Genomic DNA, 16062 nt, shown 5'->3' on the forward strand with positions numbered 1-16062 from the left:
TTGCCAGGCAGCTCTGAGGAGGGCTCTGCACCCCAGGAAAGTTGCAGAGACCAGGCAGTTTACAAGTGTGGGCTTCTGGACTTAATCCTATTCCAACTGGAAATCCGATAAGCGTTCGGATTAGCTTTAGGGATTAAATTTGCGGAGAATCTCAAGTTTTCGTGCTAAATTTGGTTGGTGGCTGGGAAGAGCCTTCATTAGCAAACAGTCCGAGGCACTTGGTACAGAACAGTGGCATTACGGCAGACGACTGATACTGTTTTGCATGTTCCTGTGAATGCTATGGTGTAGTTAGCCTCATGAAGCACTAATAAAAAAGGCAATTATCTAATTGATTCTCTGCCTGGGGTAGTAGTGACCTTTGCCGGGCAGGCTGTCAGTAAAATGTGAAGTTGCAGCTTCTTCATCTGGTGTCATGGATCTGTGTTCACAGAGGTGAAAGAATAACTTTGGCTGCTGAGAATAATGTGTCTTCCTTGCAGGAACTGATGGTGCAATCTGGAAATAGATATGCTCCATACTAAGCTATCTTGCAAATGACACTCTGAAAAAGTAACTTTATCATATTTTTCCAAAATCATATTCTGCCTCTGGCAGGTGATGTGTTACTAGATTTCAAAATCTGATTAGCTCACAGCTTTTCTGATTGTTTAACTCTCTCTCTTTCCCTCTCCCTCTTTCCTAGCAATCTACAATTACGATGCTGTCCAAGATGTGGAGCTCTCCTTGCAAGTTGGTGATACGGTTCACATTTTGGAGATGTATGAAGGTAGGTTGCAGATCACTTCAAGTAATTTGCAGTAGTGTTTGAAAGTAAATAAAACAAAGCAAGATATTTTAAGTGTAAGCTTCATATTTAGATTTTCAATTTCTGATAAGTTTTCCATGACTAAAGCTTACTATGTCGTGCTTGCTGCATGCACCTGATTTTTTTTAAAGAGTATAAAAATATGTGAAGCAGCAGTCACTTCTATGCTGTTCCTAGCAAAGGTTTATCAAGGTAAGATTTTACTGACAACTCAAAGCATCACTGCTATAGAAAGAAACACTTTTACTTCTGGCTTTTCATTCTTGTTTTTACACCACACATTAACCTCGTGCCAGGCCAAGTAATGAACTGATCCAGATGGGAGGGAAAAAAAAAAAAGAAAAGCTTTTAGCCTGAATTAGTTCTTTGATCTGAGACAACGGAGGCTGTGGTTGAAAGAAAAGGAGGGGGCAGGTCTAATTGTTTAAAAGTAATGCTGGTTTAAGCAGTAATATCAAGAACTGGCATTATATGCTTTTAAAAGATACCAGTGGTGGAGCTTCTGTGTGCTTTTTAGGCTGTCTCTCTTAATACTTTCCAGTAAAGATTTTCATAACACGTACCTTAATGTAAAATATCAAAATTACTTCTTTACCCAAGATGAAAACGATACGTGCTCGTGTTTCCTACCTACTTATTAAACTAGACTGTTTAATGAGGATTTCAATATCGGGAATGGAGCACAGCCGTGCAATTATTTTAAAGATTGCACCTACCTATCCCTAGTTCAGTTGGAAGGTTGTGTCTACACTCTTCCAAAGCGTAAATGCTCTTTCCAAAATATAAATGCAATCATTTTCAGAAGCAGCATCAGTTTGAAAGAGACTCGGTGTACAGTCTCTTCAGTATCTCTGCTGGGAACAGCACGCTGCTTGTTTAGCAGTTTGTTCTTAGCCAATTGTTCTCTTTCCATTCCTCTTTGGCCTTGACACTGGAAACAGCCAGCCGGTTCCTACATGTCAAAGCAGATTATGTTGCTGATGTGTGTTTTCACACTGATGTGTGCGATAGCGGGGAGTGTTGTGGTTTTTTTTATTTTTTCTTTTTTTTGGAGGGGGGGATTAGTGTGTAATACAACTAATTAATGAGCTGCTTTTGTCAGTGATAAAAACTGTCTTTATGAAGAGCATGCATTGCATAAATTCCAAAATGTTGGAGTGTTTCATGTTTTTTCACAGCAAGTTTTTTGTTCATTCCTACTCACTGGTAGCAGTCAGCTGTTTGTACCAGATTGACAGCCAAGAACACAAAATGAATACCCCAGTGGCATTCCTTTTATTACCTGAAATGTCTCACTTTGGAACTTCAGCCTGAGAGGACTGATTTGTCAGTTGTTTGGGAAAGCTAATGCATTTTGCTTGTTTTCATACACTGAGCCATCGGTGTGCATCCTAGCTTGTGACTGAGGACCTAGGAATTACCACAGCACAGCTAAGACGTTTTCCTGGAAATACAAGCCAAAAATTTGGGCCAGACATTTGTGAATCCGAAGGAAAAGGTGTAGATGTCTCTGAGATGGTAACTGCTGTGGGTCTAGTCTTGTTTCCCATTAATATAATTAACCTTAAAACTCTGATTCTTGCAATGTCTTACTTGGGCTTCAAGTGGGCTTTGAAACAGCACAGTATGTTTATTACATATGACGTTGTGGAGGATATCAATTTTCTTAGACATACCTTCCTTTAAAACAAAAATACTTGTACCTAGATGTCTTGGTCTTGATACTCTTCGTATTTGTAAACTGCAAAGCAAGCTAATTTTTCCCTTCTTTCTCTGGTTGGCTGTCTGATTGCTGAAGGGCATGAGGTCTTTGTACAGAATGACTTTTTCCACTCGATAATAAGATAAATGCCACTTATCCAGTTGTTTGCCAAATATTGGCAAAATTGGGCATGTGCTGCAAAATCCAAGAGCTAAAGGAAATTTGCTGCCTTCAGAATTTTGAAGAGTTCTTCAGTGCAGGCTTTACGTTCTCTCTCTGGGGACCTGTCCTTGAGTGGTGAGCTGGGGAGGATACGTTTCTGTTCAGGGGAATCATCTCTAATCTGCAATATGTGTTATTATTTTTTGCAAGCTGTGGGAAATGGCCACATTGTGGATAGAAGGAATGCGTGCCCACACGCTGGGATTCAGACCAGATTCTTCTCCCGATGCAAATAAGTTTGCATTGAATTTGTTCCTAGTTTGAGTCTTTATAATTCCTCTGACTGCTGCAAGTAAATGAGGCCATCCCTTGCCTTATTTCAGTACAGTGCAGTGGTGTACATTGTGGCCCTGAGAGATGGGACAGTACCATGGGAAAGGATCAAAGACCTTGTGGTTAAGCACGTGAGCTGGGGCAGTCTCTGTAACTGCATCACTGGGTGTAACTTGTAGTTGTCTAAACTACTTTAATTTGAATGCTTTTATTCATATTTCCTGTTGTGCTTTTTTCCATTTGGTTTTTGTGTTTTTCTACATGTTGCATAAAAAGATTTAATGAAAGGTAAAATTAAGGACCTGTGTTCCTTTTAAAACAACAACAAAAAGTCTTTATGGTGTTTTGTTGCAAGAGTTAGTCTGCTATCCTTGCTTTTTCAGTGAGACTTCAGCTTAAGAGACTGTTGTAGTAGCTGAAATTTGCAATGCAATCTTCAACTGAGAAGTTTTTCTCTTTTTAGCACATCTCTGCTTAGAGAAAATAGTTGAGAGAAACTCTTAAATAGTCAGTCGTTCCTCTGAAGTTACAGGCAGGTGTTTTTCTTTAAAGAAGAAATCAGCCAGTTGGCCACTGCCAAATGCTTCTGTTCTTTTTAAAATGAAGGAGAAGATTACTGAAAGTTGGAGCAGAATTCTGACAAAAATGCATGAAATGTTTGCAGAGTTTTTGCAGAATTATACACAACATGCTTCTTATGCAGTGATCATAAAATATTTTACAGGAATATGGTTAATGGCAGGAGGCCATTTCAGACGGGGAAGCGTTGATATAAGAGGGCTGAGGAACTGTGTCAAATGGAATTGAAATCACTGGGCAAAGATTTGTGTTAAATTCTGTCAGCTTTGTGTCACACCCTAAACAACTCGTACTATACCATTCAATTAATTACGACAGAGCTAAAAATAGAACCTAATTCTTCTCATCCCTAATCCAGTACGTTACCCATTGGTACATGATCAATGTATAAACTTCATCCCGTGGAAGGAAAGGAATTTCTTCTTTCCACCTGATTTACTGCTGGAATATTGGGGATTATGATTGACTCATCATTGCATCATTGCTAGAGAGGGGGGCTAAATGTGTGTTTTTAAAAAACAAAAATCAACACCCTCCTAAATTGTAATTTGTGGGTGAGAGCTCTCAGATCCATGGCTCTTCATGGAACCTTCGTGGCTGAAATATAGAAATGTTGTTATTAAAAATAAATAAATAGAGCCCTTCCTTCCTCTATTTTCTGCCTGATTATTGTCTTCAGTCCCTTTGCCTTCTTGATGCTCCCTCTGCCAGTCAGAGCATAATCATCTTGCATCAGTAATGTTGTCTGCTTGATAGCTCTGAACACCATCCATGCACTGTGGACCATGATATTTCCTGCATGTTTGCAGAGAAGTAGGGTCATTGTTTTCATGCAAGGACCTTCAGGTGAGGAGTCAAAAAGTGGTGCTCTGGGAGCGTGGTTGACCAAGACCTGTGGTTGCAGAGACCTTTGGAAGAGTGTTTGTAGGGGCTGAATCAGTGCAGGTCTGCATCCTACCCCAGAGCAGCACAAGGCACCTTCCTGGCCGCACGTCAGCATTTAAAATGGAACAGATCCTTCTGAAATGTTTAGTGTTGTTATTTCCAGAACATTAACTTCAAGAGGACTGAAGGTGATTGGAGACTGTTGGAGAGGGCAAGGAACAGGCACCCAGAGGCAAGAGTCCTTGGTCACGCATGGCTCTGACACAGCCTAGACAAATGACGAAAGTGAGGGTGGAAAGGAAAAAGCCCTTTGCCTCCTACAGCTTGGAGACAGCGGAAGAAGAGCCAAGCGACTTTCTCACAGAAATGCTTCTCTTCTGTCTACTCATTAAGCAGGGCTTGCTTGAGGGCAGGAGAAGGAAATACAGCCGTTCTTTCACACACATTTCACAGGCTTTGAAATCACAATACTGGTTTAACCCCAGGTGCTGAAGAGTCATGTACTCTGAAAGAGGCATGTGCTTCTGAGTCTGGGGGGTCACAGTGCAGGCTTTGCATTTTATACTTTGCTTCTTGATATTATTTTGACGAGATCTAGCGATGTCTGTACCAGGGCAAGCAGATTTCTTTTTCCTTTATCTAACAGAACATTCTCTTTCGGTTTTCCTTTGAAGGAAGGCTTTCTTTTTCTATGACTCAGTCTAAAGAACCTAAATAATGTGAAGCTCAAGCACAATCTTTGTGATGATTTGGGTGAAAACGAACTTCATAGAAGACTTTAAAAGGGGTGAAGTGGAGTAGGACTTGGCATTCTTGAATGTACTTCTCTTTGCCATATACACACTATATGATCTTGGGCCAGTAGTTGTGTGTGCATGCCTGTATTTGCCTCTGTGCTTATCTGTCAGATGATCTGAGCAGTTATTCTTGTGCTGTGCAGATAATTTGTGAGCTTTATGGAACAAGGATTGTCACTCTTACCATGTAGCATGGGACAGCCTGATTTTGGTATTCAGCCCTATCAGTGTAACCCAAATGAACGAGATCAACAGATTTATGCTGTAGGATTGTGGTGGGAATGACAATGTGTACTTAATTTCATGTAGAGAGGAAAAACCCTTCTGTTTCTCTTTGACAGGCTGGTACCGAGGATACACACTCCGAAATAAATCTAAGAAGGTATGACCTCACTTCTCACTAATTTTTATTTCACACCTTGCCAGACCCCATGCAGTGCTGGAATTTGGCTATGCTCCCGCTGTATCTCTTGTCTTAATGCTATGCAGGTCTCCTGATCAATATGTCCTTTTCCTTAGTGATAGAAATAAATGCCCTTGAGCTAAACATTGCAGAACCATTAATGAGGTACTTCTCCAATGTAGGCACACGTAATGCCATTTGAACTAGGGGAATTGCCTGTTGTATATCTGCATACACTAGTTTATTGCCTTATTATTAGGGCCTTGGACCTGTATGCATCCAACATTAGTTATATATAGTGGTGAGGTTAGGGCTTTGATTTGACTTGGAAAATATTCCAAAAATTATGCATGCGTGGATCTCAGCCAGGCCTTCTGAGGTTTGTGAAACCAGTCTGAAAACTCCATGGAAATCTGGTTTCCCGTAGGAATCCTGCCACCTCTCATGTGGTAACATCCTTCACGAGCTCTATTTTTCAGGCCTAAAGGGGGATGAAAATAGAAAAAGATTGTAGCATTCCTAGAAGGGTTGTTGCTCCTAAATAATACATAGTTGGGACTGGTGAATTCCTACAAATGCTGTTATGTGTTGTGAGCTTTTCTAGAGAACCGTGGGTCCACAGCATCTTAACAAATGACTCCAGAAATGTTTTGTAGCAAGGGTGTATGACTGATAGTTTGCAAGATTTTACACTGTTTTGTATAGGAAGGTGAGTGTCATTACAGTGAAGCAAGAATTTCAGTTCTGAGATGTAGTAACATCAAATATAGTGTTCAAACATGCAACCTGACTCTCCTTACTTTGTTTTTCTGAGATACACTGACTGGCTGACCAAACACACTTCTGTTGTGGGTAAACAGTAACGTCAGTCACAGCCACTGTGCTGCTGATCATGCTCTTACCCTCCTTCTCCTGCTTTTTGTTGAATGCATTTTTGTCATGTCATATGCTCTAGTGTGATTTATTTATTTACTCATTCTGTTTATTTATTTTAGGGCATTTTCCCAGAAACATATATCCATTTAAAAGAGGCAACCGTGAAGGACCGAGGGTAGGTTTGATTTTCTTGGGTTGTGTCATTGGTAGCAAAACCAATGATGGAGTCCGTTTCATTTAAAAGACAAACAAAAAACATTGTGATTATTGTAGTGAGTGCTTCTGGTCTGTGTGTGCAGCACGAGATAACATCTGTGCTGGACTTCTGGAGCTGCATAACTTCTCCTTTGTACATACCAAAACAGTTGTAGGCATAGATGTAAGAGAAATACTACTTGTAAAAATAAGAAAGGTCTGCTAGACAAGTTAGTAGCAAGGCAGGTCGGTCAAGTTACGTTGAGATCCTCTGGGGAATCCTGTGAATCATAACACATTGCTGGTCACAGCCAAGTAGCCAGCAGGAGTGTGGATTCCTTCCTGCCTTGGAAAACGTTTTAGGAAATGATTCCTCATTTGATTCTTGCAGTGGATTCTGTGATCATTATGGTGTGAGGGGAAAATAGAAAGACTTGCAATAGAAAGAGACTTTAGAAAGTACTTTTTTTTTCATTAAATAACTGTAGCTGAGTTAGCCTTGGAGGGGGATGAATATTCAAAACTTATTTTTCGTTCATTTAGCATTGTGTTTCTGGAAAGGATCCACTGAGAAGAACAAGGCAGAAAAAAACTTGAAACATTTTTGCATTAAAATTATGTTTGCATGTTAAAGTTTGCATTAAAAATTGATAAAAATGTGTATGTATGGGTTGGAGAACCAATTGAACGACATAAAAATCATGGTATCGTGAGTGAATTGTATGAAAATCTAGGCTGCTCTTAACTTCTAATTACATATTTATGACAAAAGGATGTTTTACTACTGCGTTTTGATCTTGAGTATAATGCCTTTTTTCTATTTTCTCCTTTTTTCTTTAGACAACATGAAACAGTGATTCCAGGTGAACTGCCCCTTGGGCAAGAGCTGACTTCCACCCTGAGGGAATGGGCAGTTATCTGGCACAAGCTCTATGTGGTAAGCTTGCTTCGGTGGTTGGTATTTAGCAAAAGAAGTGAGAGAAGGGCTACTTCATTCAGGTTGAAATGCAAACAGTGTGGAAGTCTTTCAAAGGCTCTTATTTCCTTCTGTGCAGCCAGAAATTAGTGTGTACATGGCAAGCAGTAAGGCTTGTTAAGAATGGGAGTTTCCAGAGTCCAGCTATGTTGATAAGAGACTTAGAGCTGCTGTGTTTCAAACCCCACGTTGTTGGGGCGGGGGGATTCGGCAGCAGTCGAGCGTATGTAGAAGCAGAATTATCTTCAGTTATTAAGAAGATAACTGTCTCATGCTTTGTTGTACTCTGTCCTGTAATTTTTTGTTTTGTTTTGTTTCAATTGTCTGGCAAATAAAATGAACAAAATATTAAATGATGTCAGATGAGATAAGACTGGGCCTTTTCCAGAGCACTTTAAGATCTCTAAATAGAACCTGATGCAGAATTGAAAAACTCTTATTCTTGTAAAACTGACCTTACAAGGGGCTAAAAAAGTTCAGCTCTTCTCTAAACAAATGTGCAAGCACAGACAGAGTGGCAGTTTAGCCTGTGCCACAAAGTGTTCGCTGTACTTGAATAATTTGTGATGATAGAGCACTGCTGAAGACTTGACTCTCAGCATCAGCTGCCACAAGTCACACTCAGCATTGTGTCAGCTGGTCGGGGTTGTGAGTGTGACTCACAGTTTGCTGTACGGTGAGGCTTCCTGCTTTGCATCCCTCCTGTGTGAGAGCAGGAGATCTCAGTGAAGTTGTGCGAGAAACCATAAAGCTTTAACAAAAAGCTTAGCAAGGGTGACCCCTGTGTTTCTGAACATCATGTAGATATTTAATGGAATGCCTGAGCCTCACCCCTGAGTGCACATACAGGTCAGGTAGGCAAAGGAGAGGAAGAGAGCTAGGGCTGTGGGTGCTGGTAGGACATTTGACCTACCAAGGTCCCATAATATGTGGCATTCTCAGTAGAGGGAATGACAAAGAAACTTGACAAAGTTACTACAGAAAAATCAGCTCAAGGTAATGCACAGATTCAGTAGTTTTGCTAAAGTTGGTGAAGTTCTTGCTCAAAGAAGCACAGCTGGAGTTCACAATGAACTGCCTTCTTTTAACGGTGATTATTAATGCATGTTAAGAAGAGCCAAGCGATTTCTCTTTGGTCAGTAATGTGTTCAGCCTGCGGAGTAGTATGTGCCCTGAGAATTTAATTAAGATGAGAGAATTGTTTTAAATTAGCTCTAACAATTCAGTTTATCCAGAGCAAGTTTTGCTATTGAAAATTTCATGGGGCCACAAATACGTTTTGTTTGTGAGCCACGAAACCACAAAAATTTGTTCCACCCTCTTAACTTAATGAGAAACCGTATGTGACGTTATTGCTGTGTGAAAAGAGAGTTTTATTCCTGACTTTTTTCCTTGCTGAATAATTTTAAGATCATAGCCTCAGAATCTGTGTGTTTTTTTTTTAAGAGCAAAAGTCTTTCATGTTCCTGTGCTTAACCAACATAACTCTTAAAATAGTCCTGGAAAATGTTGTGGTTTGAAATGGATTTGAGTTTATTTTATTTTCCCCCTGCAGTATGTATTAAAAGAAAAAAATAACAAAGGAGGAAGGAGATATTTGAGAGAAAGGGAATACAGAGGATTTCTTTATTTGGCAGCATTTCATTCCACTTTAATTTCTGTGCTTTCCAGCAGACATTGTACCAATGGGTATATCTCCACTGCAAAATAAATACGAAAATGGGCAGGGGTTTTTAACTTGGGCTGGTTAATGGGAGTTAGCTAATGTAAACAGGTGCAGAGATAACTCAGGGTTAGCTCGTGCCAAATTAAGATATGCTCTGAATTTCCCTGAAAGCTAACCCAAGTTTTCTTCCCTTTTTAACGCAGGTTAAGAGTACACTTATTTTTGCCTTTGTTTACCAAAAATGTCAGCACTATCTGCCTTGTATCAACTATAGGCTCGTCTAGCTTCCGCCAGCCCCTTGACATGGGTCCAAACTGAAGGAAGATGGCTATTTATAGTTCCCTTTACATTGATATTCTCAAGCATGAGTAGTTTTTATCATTCCTGTTCTTTGCAGGGCCCAGAACGGGGCAATAACTGAGGTGAGCCTCTCGTTCTGCCGTGTGGGAGCAGTTGGGGCTCGTGGTTAAACATTAACAGCCCTGATACAGCCAAGTGACACCAGTCAGCTGCCAACTGGATGAAGCAGCAATACGTGGTCGACCAATTCCCACTAGCTGTTGGGTGAGATGTAGTCAAAAAAAAAAAAAAAGATCATTTTGGAGCTGCAGAGCCATACACTGTGTCCCAGTTGATCAAAGCTATGGCACTTTCCCTCTGGAAATGAACTGCACTTGACTCTCAACGTAAGACAGTTGTAGTAACTGGCTAGCCATGCAAAGGAAAAAAAGGAATGAGGCCTGAATTCCTTCTTCAGACTTACAGCTGACACTTTTAAGGGCTTACTTACTTATCTAAGCATGTACTGCTGCAAGTATGGTGGCTTACTGCATAGCTAATCCACTTCTGAATTGCAGTGTCAGCCTTGGAATCTGGGGCTCTGTGAAAGAGGTGTACAGGTATGACTAATTTTATTAGGGTGGAACCAGTTAAGAGTATAAAAAATATTTAATTAGAGATGATAACAGTAGAAACGGGAGGAGGAAGCTCTTTAACAAAGCAGGTTTTGATGTCCTGCTCAGTCAGTGCCTTGTAATTACAGATGCTGAGTCCATAGCAAAAGATGAAAATGCAGTGACCGCAGCAGAGCGGAGCGAGGACTGGGGTAGACGAGGCAGATGGTGTCTGGGAAGCCTCCTTCAGCCACGTTATCTTTTAATTGCATGTTTGGACGATTCCTGGCTTGGTGGGTTCTAAACAGCTCCTGTTGGACTGATAAAATGAACTTTCAGGAGCCTCTGTTACCATTTTGCCTGGGTTAGTGCTTGAGAGCACGGAGTGAGTCAGGCCTGGATTGCACTAAGGTCTATGCATATATAAACAAAAACGAGTGCTCTGAAGAGCAGACAAGCTTCAGCCTTATTTACTGATAGGCACCAGCCGGGGAGATGATTGCGTTTCCACAGAGCTGCTCTGATTTCCATGAACTCCTCTCTGGAGGTCAGGCATGGACGTGGCAATCCAGGTGTGAGTTACCATCAGGTAGAGTGTGGACCTTAAAATATATGCATACTGGCAGGCAGGCAGCCATGAAAATGCATCCATGGACTCAGCTCCCTTAGCATTCTGGTTTTACAACATAGTTGCTAACACTGTAAACAGTGGTGGAGGCAGAATTTCAGTGAGTCAAGTTTTTCATCGTGTTAGCGTTGTATTTTGGTGATGAGCTCTTTTTCATGTGTACCAAATAGGTTGAAGAACTGCTTTGGCTGGTAAGAGCTGCAGGAGGGATAGGTGTGAGGAAAAAGCTTATGTGGACTTCAGTGTCATAAGTAGTTACGTTTTGATATCACCTTTAGACTTTTAAAAGCAAATGAAGTGTTTGCTTTAAAGAGTTTTACCATCTAAACAAGCAAAACAAACAGGACATGCATAAAAAACATCACACAACATCACACGTTCTAAGTGGCAGACCCTAAATCTTAAGACACTTAAACCTTGACAGTGCAAAGTGCTGGAGAATTTTCTCCATGGCCTAATCTTGTCTTGTCATATGGTGCCTCTTTTCTCAGATATTTTTAGTTAAATGCAACTTGTACGGTAGATGCAGTTGAATACTTTTCAGGAAGCTTAATGGGCTTATAGTTTTCAGGCTTTCACTGGCTTGAAATTGTCCCTTGTTTTCTGTAGGATAACAAGACAACGCAGTTCCGTCATGTCCAGCAAATGACTTACAGTCTGATAGAATGGAGGTCGCAGATCCTGTCTGGGACTCTTCCCAAAGATGAACTGGCTGAGCTCAAGAAGAAAGTCACTGCTAAAATTGACTACGGTAACAGGTAAACTACGAACACTGTCCCAGGGTCAGGAGAGAATCCCATATCCCACTGAAAGCTCTGGAATTGTGTTATGAGAATGGATGCAGATGTTTATTAATACAAAATGGTGTAAATAACCACACGAGGAGAACACTGAATCAGGCTCTCCGTTTTCTCTTGGAAAGGGGATAATTACAGCCTTCAGTTCCCATCAGAACATGGCTAACCTGGCAGGTGGGCACGTAGCAGTTGGTTCTTCATATGCCACCATTCTCTTTAACTTGGCAGGAAGCCTTACCTGTCTTAATTCTGCAAAACTGCTGGCACAGGGTGGCATTTCCCATGGAGCACAATTTGTGCCTGGCTATCTGGAGCCAGGATTTGGATACTGCTAATGAACTAAACTGCTTTATCAGCAACTGAGTAATGTGATTCTGTAGGCCACCAAAACTGCACCTTTCACTGGTTTATACAGTACAGAGATTGTCTCCAGAACTCATTTATCTACCTGTCAGACTTCATTCAGGTCAAATTAGTCAATTAAGAAAAAAGCTTATGGCAAAGAGTAATAATCAGCCATAACCCATAAGCTTTATAGTTATACCTACCTGTTTATTTTAAATACGCTTAAGTGAGAACAGAGATGATGTCATCTTAGCATAAAGTTACCTAATTATTTTTCCCTTAATGGGAGAACTGCGGGTGGGGGGGGGGAATGAGGGAACAGCATTTCTAGGAAAACCAGCAATGTGATTACTGGAGTCAATTAATACTGGCTGCCTAGAGCTTGGTGAGTGGTTTGTGCTCTGTCACCTCTGCTTCCTATATATTATGTCACTTCTGTCCTCTGATTTGCATGCTGCTCAGGATCCTAGGTTTGGATCTGGTTGTACGAGATGACAATGGGAACATCTTGGACCCAGATGAAACCAGCACGATCTCTCTCTTCAAGGCCCACGAAACCGCATCCAAAAGGATTGATGAAAGAATCCAGGAAGAGAAGGTACATCTCTTGGTGCTGGCTTTGCCCTCTTAAGTAACTAGTACCCACTGCATTTGTACATTCCTCTTAAGGATATTGTGCTACTTTTACAGCAGAACTAAAATCTTTTATGTAGTTTTTAATGGGAGCACTGTCCTTCTTTGCAGTCCCTGCAACAGAATTTGGACCTCCGAGGGCAGCCAATATTCAACACAACCCACACATATAGCCTGTATGTAAACTTCAAGAATTTTGTCTGCAATATTGGAGAAGATGCAGAGCTGTTAATGAGCCTCTATGATCCTGACCTCTCCAAATTCATCAGGTAGGCTTCTATTTGTATGTATAGAAGCAATTTAGTGCTTGTAAAAAAGTCAATGCAAGTTAGAAAGGAAGAGCCAGCAGAGTAGTTTTTTTTGGTTGCTGCCTCAGTGGTGATGCAGAAGGGGATTATTTGACTTCTGATAAGAAGTCAAGGTTCTGAGCACATGCACTCCCCTTCATAAATCTGGGCTTTTCTGTGTTACATTAGTGAAATCCCAGATTGTCTATGTTCTTAAATTTTCCTAATGTTTTCACTAGACTTGAGGCAGTGGATTAATCGTGTACCTTTTGGTCATGTATGGGCATGATATTTGCTGTCAAGTCAGTGCAATTTCACACCTAAGAGCTGCTTATTTAGTACTGGTCAGGGAAGATATGAAGAACTTTATCAAGGAAACATGTAGGTGTCAGGCACCCTCTGTCTCCATCATTGAGGTTATCGGGTGTAGAGATGCGGTCACAGTTGAAAGAGGAAGGAACTGAGAGTACCCCTTCTCTCCATGCCTGGCTTCAGTGAAATGAGTCACCTCAGAATCACGTTGGCATAGAATATTTTGGCAGAGCTTTTCAGACACTCCTAAAAGATCAAAACACTTTTGAGCTTTTTCCCAGATAACGGGAATGTCAGGTTTTCATTTTTTTATTTTATTTTTTTGCTTCTTTTATTTGTAGTGAAAATTACCTGGTTCGTTGGGGCAGTAATGGGATGCCTAAAGAAATTGAGAAGCTAAATAACCTTCAAGCAGTCTTCACTGTAAGTTACTGTATTTACATCCTGGAAATTCTTCCCCATGCTGCAGACATGAGTTCTGGATTCTTTCCATTTCCCCTCCTTTCCTTTCCTTCCCACCTCTGGCAGAGAGGAGCCACGTGGGGCATTTCAAGGTGTTTTTCATGGACACTTAAGATCTTAGAGGCAGCCGCGGAGGAACACTTCTGAGAAGTGTTTTGTGATGTGTCAGTCCAAAGCAGTAGTAAAGGTCTATTACTTTGAAATGGCACTGTCAGTGAGTGCTGCTGAGTCCTGTCAGGCGCTTCTCTTCCCAGGCCTAACTGTTACGAAAATCCAGGCTTGAGATGAGAATTGTTTTGGTTTTCAGCTCATTGCTCTGCTGATTCTCTTCTGTATTAGAATTTAATTGCCACAAGTTGTTAGTGGAATAATTTCTGACAAGTAACCAAAGTGGCACAAACTAGCTGCCTTGTCCTCGGTAGTGCTCTGGCAGTTAACAGTCCTTTCAGTACTGTTACTGGGGTACTCAAAGAGTAGTGGGATATTTAGGAATTGCTGTGTGGAAATTACTGCAGATACACTAGCATGTTGTTTTCCTAGGACTCAAGGGGAACTGGTTTTCCTTTTTTTAAAAGAGGAGAGTTCGTTTTAAACATATGTACAACCTAAGAAGTCTTTTACCCTCTGTCTTTTTCTCCTCCATTCATAAAGCAGATTGATGTAACTTTATTTTAAATGATTTCTAGGATTTAAGCAGTTCTGACCTGATCAGACCAAAAATCAGCTTGGTGTGTCAGATTGTGAGGGTGGGACATATGGAGCTAAAAGACGGGAAGAAACATACGTGTGGACTTCGGAGACCGTTTGGTGTGGCAGGTACGACAAATTCAGTCACAGGACAAAAGAATATGGTCCAGTGGGTGGGACAGTGAGCTAAAAAACGTAAGCTGTACACCAGCAAAGCCTATTAACCTCTTTGTGTCAGCATCTCTGTCTCCAGAATGGAGGTTCTGATACTGAGCTGTATATGGTGCTCCTTTGGGATCTTTCAATTAAAGTAGTAAATGAAGATGACACGCTGTCAGCATTCACTTTTTGGTTTGTCACCATCTGAAGAGATAACACACTGCTCTCAGTGCAGTAGACTTCTCAGATCTTTGCTGAAGAGGGATTTGCTCCTCACAACGAGTAGGATAAAGGTGGATTTTTCCTAAAGGAGCTTTGGTGAATGAGACATCCAGTTCCCGTTCAGTTCGTGTGATCTCTTGTGAAGAGACTTGCTTGAGATTAGTGGGAAAAACAGTTTCAATAATCAGGATTTGAAACCTGGATCTATTTTTTTTGCCTTGAAATACCTGAGTCCCACCTGTGTTTTTTATCAGCATGAATATTCACATTCACTACCATGTGCTGACTTCTGCATCAATGAAAAGATGCTTGCTAAAGTTTTAACGATGAGAGTGGCCTTCTGTATTGCTGTCATTAGTGGCACTGGACCAAACTAAGCAACTGTTTTTTTCCGTTCTGATAGGGGAAAGCTCTCTGTAATCTCTTTAGCAACTTGGCAGAACTGTGTGTTGAATTTGTGTTGTTGCAGTGATGGACATAACTGATATCATACACGGAAAGGTGGATGATGAGGAAAAGCAACATTTTATTCCGTTTCAGCAGTAAGTACTGGACTTCAAAGTTCATCCCATATCTGGCTCATTTAAGCCAAGCTGTCCTTTGGAGAAGGACGAATTTGTATGGAACCTGGCAGCATACCAAGGGCTCTACAAATAGATTAGCTAATGGCAGTAGTCAGGTTTTTGAAGGAAAAGATTTTTGTCAGTCCTCTGACACATTTGTTTCCCTTGATTTACATGTCTGTATGATAGGGTAAATTACGTAGGGAGTCTTGGCAATGCAGCTAGATACCCATATCATCTGAAGTAAGAAAGAATACAGTGCAAAATAACGTTGTGGGGTTTTGGGGATGTGACCTTAAAAACTGTTATGAGACTGATGCAAGATTTTGAGTAACACCTGAGCACACAGGGAACACAGTCCTCACTGTCACTGCTGTGCAGCACCCAGTGTATTGTCAGCCTGTAACTTTCCAGATTGCCTTGTAAAGGTGGGTCAGAGAAGAATAAGAACGGGATTTCTCCCTCTGTCTGGGAAAGAAATTCTAGCCCCACTGTCTTTTGGGTTTCTGTAATGCTAGAACTTGTGTGTTCAGCCTGCTCTCTGATTGCTCACTTTTTTAGCACATTGCAGTGATTAAAATGAAACTTCTTTGGGAAGAATCAGCTTGTTACAGGCCTAAATACAGCAGTCCATTTGGTGTAGCCGTATGGTGTTGCAAGGTATTTTCAGGGGAGAATTTTGTATGTTTTTT

General features: G+C 41.0%; 1 protein-coding gene across 2 annotated transcripts in view; it reads left to right on the top strand.

The window, feature by feature from the left end:
* The window catches only part of DOCK5 (dedicator of cytokinesis 5), an 85111-nt gene that overhangs the window by 19409 nt on the left and 49640 nt on the right, over window positions 1-16062 (top strand). For both annotated transcript variants that reach the window (XR_014319085.1, XM_082779624.1), the window contains exons 2-11: window positions 686-769; window positions 5608-5648; window positions 6665-6720; window positions 7581-7677; window positions 11513-11661; window positions 12508-12643; window positions 12790-12947; window positions 13619-13700; window positions 14426-14555; window positions 15277-15349. Coding sequence is in view for 1 of the 2 variants with exons in the window: in XM_082779624.1 (XP_082635750.1) it covers window positions 686-769; window positions 5608-5648; window positions 6665-6720; window positions 7581-7677; window positions 11513-11661; window positions 12508-12643; window positions 12790-12947; window positions 13619-13700; window positions 14426-14555; window positions 15277-15349 (1006 nt within the window). In the remaining variant the exon portion in view is untranslated. The remainder of the gene's footprint in view (window positions 1-685; window positions 770-5607; window positions 5649-6664; window positions 6721-7580; window positions 7678-11512; window positions 11662-12507; window positions 12644-12789; window positions 12948-13618; window positions 13701-14425; window positions 14556-15276; window positions 15350-16062) is intronic.

Source organism: Aythya marila (genome assembly GCF_965140915.1).
Source record: "Aythya marila genome assembly, chromosome: 26".
NCBI classification, from domain to species: domain Eukaryota; kingdom Metazoa; phylum Chordata; class Aves; order Anseriformes; family Anatidae; genus Aythya; species Aythya marila.